Source organism: Leptonotus elevatus, chromosome 11 (assembly GCF_054856555.1).
Source record: "Leptonotus elevatus isolate MCC_2025b chromosome 11, RoL_Lele_1.0, whole genome shotgun sequence".
Classification (NCBI taxonomy): domain Eukaryota; kingdom Metazoa; phylum Chordata; class Actinopteri; order Syngnathiformes; family Syngnathidae; genus Leptonotus; species Leptonotus elevatus.
Genome location: NC_141249.1, coordinates 6525827 through 6532238, shown reverse-complemented (window position 1 = coordinate 6532238; position 6412 = coordinate 6525827). Strand labels below are relative to the sequence as shown.

The 6412-nt window shown below is 36.7% G+C and overlaps 1 protein-coding gene across 2 annotated transcripts; it reads left to right on the top strand.

Moving 5' to 3' along the window:
- On the top strand, window positions 1-5979 carry acer1 (alkaline ceramidase 1). 2 transcript variants are annotated; one of them, XM_086089597.1, is made up of 7 exons: window positions 52-159; window positions 739-851; window positions 962-1076; window positions 2740-2878; window positions 3240-3377; window positions 4786-4923; window positions 5000-5979. In XM_086089597.1, the coding sequence occupies exons 1-7, from the start codon at window positions 153-155 to the stop codon at window positions 5175-5177; spliced, it is 828 nt and encodes a 275-aa protein (XP_085945723.1). In that variant the 5' UTR covers window positions 52-152; the 3' UTR covers window positions 5178-5979. The 2 variants fall into 2 exon arrangements, with proteins under 2 accessions (XP_085945722.1, XP_085945723.1); XM_086089596.1 differs by lacking the exon at window positions 739-851 and having other exon boundaries at window positions 1-159.
- The last annotated feature ends 433 nt before the right edge of the window (window positions 5980-6412 follow it).

The following is a 6412-nucleotide window of genomic DNA, read 5'->3' as shown; positions in this document are numbered from 1 at the left end:
ATTATGCGCGCCCTCATTAGTGACGTCACAGTTTGGTGCAACGGGATCGCGCGCGTCTCGATGCTCCACCCTGCTAAACTTCACCTGGTGAGTCACCTGGAGCATTGCAGAATTTCTAGACACTGGAAGACACTGGAAGCAAGAAGTAGGGCATGGGAGGTAGGACAAGTTCATTTCTAAAATAACTTGTGACGCTGTTCTGTTCTTTTTATAATAGGAGTATTGTATTAAAAATAAAACTGTTACTGTAAACTGATGTAGGAAATCACAACCTTGAGCTCATGCATCTTGATAAATTGGTTGGCACTTAGACACAGTGGACATTATCCATTCAAATCTGATCTAATCTTACATAACTTTTGCTTTCTATGTAACCATATTGGCTGAGAATGAAAATGAACAAAAACAAAAGACAGGAAAAGCTTTAGGATTTCTTCAGCATTTAAATTTTTATTTCAAGACCCAAACTTACAAAAATACTTCATTGCTCGCAGCACCTCAGGTTAGAGTATTAGCAGCACTTTCATTCATCGCAGTACATTTAAAATATACAGAGGCTTTGTGAAAGTGAGCAAATGCATATTTGAATACAAGGGCACAAAGGGAGAGTCAATTTCCATAAACCACCTACGATAACTCCCCCAGCCCTCCTCCATGTTTTTTCTTTTCTAATGTGCAGTTGACCGTTCTTTGCTTAGATTTTGGTTTAGCTGGAGTTTCTGCCAATCTGTCTATCAGGTGTCTATTCAAGTGAAAGGATGGCTGGAGTTTTCTCCTATGAGAGTTCAGAGGTCGACTGGTGTGAAGACAACTACAAACACTCTGTACATGTGGTGGAGTTCTTTAACACTGTGAGATTCCTATTCTTAATGGCTGAATATTGACAATCTAACACAGTAAGAAGAAATCCTGGCGGGCTTGTATTCAAAGGTGAAAAGCTTGTTGTTTTTTCTCCTCACAGATGAGCAGCTTCATTTTCTTCATTATATCTCCCATCATGCTCTACCTTCTTCACCCTTACGCCAAAGAAAGGAATCTGGCAATCCACCTCGTCTGGGTCATGATGTTATTTGTAGGTAAGTAATTTTTCCTCCATACATCCTTAATTAAAAAAAACATTTTTTTATCTGCTCTGAAAAAACTTGGGACAGACGATCAAAGACGTTAAAATATTGTTGCGTTAATACCGAGTTTGGCCAATGCAGTGACTATCTGAGATGGTGACATGAAACGGAACCATAGGTAATTAAGTGTCCTAAATCCTTTGTTTATAATTACGTTAAAATGTCATCGTAATCGTAATTGTCGGTGAACATACTGTCAAATGTGTGGTGTAAGAAGAGCATTAATTAACGTTAACAGCACACAGCGACAGGGTTGGGGAATCCAGGTCCACAAAGTGAAAACCCTGCTACAGATTGTCATTAGCCACAGGTGCTTCTACTCAATTGGAAGGTAAACAAGCTCGTCTCCTGTTGAGTAAGCACCTGTGGCTAAAGCCAAGCAGTTTCAGGGTTTTTACTTTCTGGACCTGGATTCCCCAACCCTGCATGGCGATTTGATTTATTTTGTGTTTTTGGCCTTTTTTTGTTCCCAGCGCAGTCTAATTGTGCTCATGAGAGGAATTTTCTTAGTTTTGGTATTTTTGTAGACTTTGCTAACTAATGGACCTTTATGCCGTTGCCATCTTTCTGTCATCATTTTTTTTTCAACATTCTGCTTTCGACTTGCACTCTTTTTTTAGACTCAAAAGTCATTTTTATCGCAGGCCACATCGTAGTTATAGTTTGCTTCGGAGGGCCTTTACAACAGTGTGCACCCAAGTAAATGTATGATCAAATAACCCGTTTTGAAGTCAGTGGCCAGTAAAAATTTTACATTTATTTGAACTCATTCACTGCCATTGACGGCTATAAATGTCAAAAATTCATTTGATCTATTTCTATTAGTTTAAAAATGTTCCACTTTTGTTAACAATAGTATCAAACCTATAATTTTTTTATTGTACATTTAGAACAGATATGAAATGTTTGATTAATCGCGAGTTAACTAGTGAAGTCATGCGATTAATTACGATTAAAAAGTTTTAATTGTCTGACGGCCCGAATTTTTAATAATCTTTTCTTTTCTTTTTTTTATTTACTGTCATTGATGGCCATAAACGTCAAAAATTCATTTTAACTATTCATATTAGTTTAACATTTTTTTCCCACTTTTATTAACAATAGTATGAAAACCTAGAATTTTTTATTGTACATTTAGAACAGATGTAATATTTGTGATTAATCGTGAGTTAACTAGTGAAGTAAATCAATTAATTACAATTAAAAAATTTAATCGCCTCTTGCCTTTCATTTTTAATAATCTTTTTTTTTTATTAATTTATGGCAGTAAATGAGTTAAAAGAGGAATTGGTAACAAAAAATGCAATCTCATTGTTTTAAAAGTAAAGACTACTTGTAATTTTGATACATTGTAATATTAGCAAGAAACATGAAGTTAATGCACATAAGTTGCTTTTGCGAACCACATAAAATGATGTGGCGGGCCGGATCTGGCCCCTGAGCCCTGAGTTTGACACCAGTGCGATAACGCAATAATATTTTCCACTCAATTGATATAATTCTTGCTGGTAACTTGATCTAATTGATAATTATGTCCATCTCCTTATATTCTTCTCAATCATACTCGCTATGTAAAGTGATACGTATATATTGAATAGTTTTTTTCTTCCCGCAGGTATCTTCTCTGCCTACTTCCACATGACTTTGAGTTTTGTTGGCCAGATGCTGGATGAGCTGTCAATCTTGTGGGTGTTGGCAGTGGGATACGCCATATGGTTCCCACGCAGGATGTTTCCTTCTTTTATAAAGGACAGGTAACACAACAACAAGCCCACGGCAACTGTATTACAATCTGTGTCATCATTCAGGAGACTGTTATGCTTGCTCACTCTAATGCCTTCTGATGAAAGGAAAAGCTATATATTCATTGAGCACACGCCGCTCTGAAACCTAACCTGTGCTGGCGGAGGAGCCTGTCTGACAGCTCCAACAGGAGTCACTGTCAACAAGACAATACAGCGCTGCCATGTTAACCACAAACTGACAAAAACGGGACTTCTTACAATGGAGCTCCGCCTCAAACGTTATTTATTATTAACCTTGAGATGGCTTAAAAAGTTTAATGAATTTTTAAAGAAACTATACTACAGGTCTATATTTTTTTGTCATGGACAGGTCCACCTTCTCAAGGCTCATCCTGGTGGTTACCGTCATCACGTCAGTGTCCTCCTTCGTCAAACCTACTGTCAATGCCTATGCTCTCAACTGCTTCGGTCTACACATGCTCTACATTCTGGCGATTGAGATTAGATGGTATGAGACTAATCGCAGTTTTTCTGGTATGAAGTACGATGTTTACTGCTCCTCCTCTGGTTGTTTGGGTTTTAGATACTCTGGCCTTCTGAGTCCACACGCTATCAACATTTTTTCACGGTCAGGGTTAAGGTTAGGGTTAGCCATACGAGTGACTTTTGAATCACTCATTGCTTCAAAAATATTTGTCCTTGCTGTTTCTTTGTAGTATTTGAAAAAAGATACTTGGGTAAACGTGAACGAGCGTATCCCAGGAGTGATTTTTAACATGTTGGAACATCTGATTGATATTTTTCCTAAAAAGGAACAACCCTCAAAATTTCTTGACAATAATATGTACTATGCAGCCCCACTAGTCTAAATATGGTATTTGGGTTAATATTGCGTTAGTAGAATATGAGTTAAGCAGCAAAATCCAGCCGGTTTTATCAATATCAGAAGGCGGCTTGCTATCGACTGAAGATGATATCATGGTTGCTCAGGTCTCAGGTAACAACCAATCACAGCTCAGCTTCAGAAAACAGGTGAGCTGTAATTGGTCGTTACCTGAGCCCTGAGCAACTGTGATGTCATCTTCAGTTGACAGTAAGTGGCAAAATGGTCGCCCCTGAGATGGATAAAAACGGCTGGATTTTGTTTCATAACTCATATTCCACAAATGTAATATTAATCAGAATGTCATGTTTAGACTAGTGAGGTCACACATGACACATTATTGTCAAGAAATGTTAACTCATTCACTGCCATTGACGGCTATAGACAACAAAAATTTATTTGAACTATTTCTGTTAGTTTAACATGTTTTTACTATTGAAGTCATGTGATTAATTACAATTTTAAAAATTAATTGCCTGACGCGATTTAAAAAAAAGAGAAGAAAATATAAAAAATTAGGGGCGTCGTGCGATTGAAAATTTTCATTGTAATTAATCACATGACTTCACTAGTTAACTCACGATTAATCACAAATTTTATATCTGTTCTAAATGATTTTTTTTTTTTTATCTAGGTTTTCATACTCTTGTTAACAAAAGTGGAAAACAATTTTTAACTAATACAAATAGTCTATAGCCGTCAATGGCAGTGAATGAGTTAAGGTTGAATTGCCCTTGAAACTTTGTTTTTATTAAGTACAGTCATATTAGTTCTAGCTACAAAAAAATATAAATAAATCAGTGGCATGATTATGGCCAGAAAAGCAATAATGGCAATACTCAAAAAATCATAGCACTTACTATGTCGATTTCATGCTTTTCATAGCGCTCAAGAGGCACATTTGCATTGTCTCTGGGGATCACTAAATATGCTCTGAAGTAAATGCTAGTGTTACAGACTATTTGTCTTGGTTTTTCTACATTCACATAACAATTTGATAGTGACATAATTTTCTTTCATCCTATTTATTTAGCTGTACAGACCAGAAGGCTTTGACACTAGCCAAATGGTCGGTGGCTTTGTGGATCCTGGCTATCTCCTGTTGGATTAGTGATCGCTTTGGCTGCAGATTTTGGCAGAGGCTAAACTTCTGCTACTTGCATGGCATCTGGTAAGTTTGTGCTGTGTGTGCCTCGTGCATTAGCCTATAAAACCTGAGCTTTTGATCCACTTGGACTGTCCCTCAGGCACATTTTGATTGTGATTGCGGTGGCATATGGGACTACGCTGATAGCCTACCTGGATGCCAACAACGAGATCCCCTATTCATTGCCTGGACTGCAGTACTGGCCCTGTGATAAATTGCCACTTGGATTACCTCACATTGTCCTGAGAGGCACAACCAAGACATTCAAACGGTGTTAATGATGTTCGCGGTGCAGTGCATTTTTATTAGAGATAACTGATGGCAGGCCATCTTTACAGTATATCTCACAGAGTAGGCTGCGTATAAATACTATTAAATAGTAACAACTGTAATGAAAAAAAGCGTGGTGGCTTTATTATTATTATTATTATAATACACATTTATTGCGGTGGTGCGGAATTTTGCTTACCTCATTTGAAGTCATGACTTCGTTTGTCAACTGTGGCTGTCGCTTTAAGATCGTGCACGTACTCGCTCGCGCACCATGAACGAGCCTAACCCAGATGTTGCAGTTACGCTTTGGGCCAGAGGTGGCAGTCGCGAGTAAAAAAAAAAGTGACAAACTGCACAAAGATCCTTTAGTGTTTGAGTATGAAAATTACTAATCATAATTCTAGAGGAAATTTAACCATATTTTATTGTTTTCCCAATACTTGAATGTCTTCATTTAATAGCCAAATGTTGTATTGATTATCGTATTGAAAAGCTTGGTCACAAAAGCAACCTCCATACAAATCATGTCACTATAATAGATGCGCTGTATGACCGTAATATGTAAATGTACCTATTTATTTTGTCTTTTACATGTATGTATATTGCAAATGAGTTTTAGGCAGCTTTGTTTAAGTGGTTTATTTATTTTCAGTTTGCTTGTCATGTGTTTACTTGGGAGTTTTGATGCAGCTCATTATGTGATGTGATGTAAACTCTTGCAAAATAAAATGTGTGACAGCATAAAAATTACAGTAGTGTTGATATTCTGTGGATGGTCCTGAATTGGATGCAAAAACAAATTATGGAAATAGTAAATCAATATTTTTGCTCCATGTTAAGGCTCAACAGTGACCTCCTATGGACTCGGACTGGCATTATTTAAAAAGGAAGAAAAAAATGTATCTTGAATCAATTATAGTAAATGCTGAATGATTGGTTCCTAAATGGGTGAAATATGAGAGTTAAAAAAATAACTATAGTTTCTAATTTGGTTTAGAATCAAACAAATCAACCGACTCATTTTTCTGTTGTAGACAGCAAAATGATTTTGCAATAGTAAAAATAAAACAAATCTGATCATTCACACAAACAAATGTGTGGGGTCATCAAACTAAAATAAGAAACCACGATTAAATTCATGATGTATGATTATGATCATCGGTATGAATAAAGCAACACTACTGCAAACTTGAGTAGATTATTTCTACACACACACAAAAAGCCTATTAAGGAATATTTA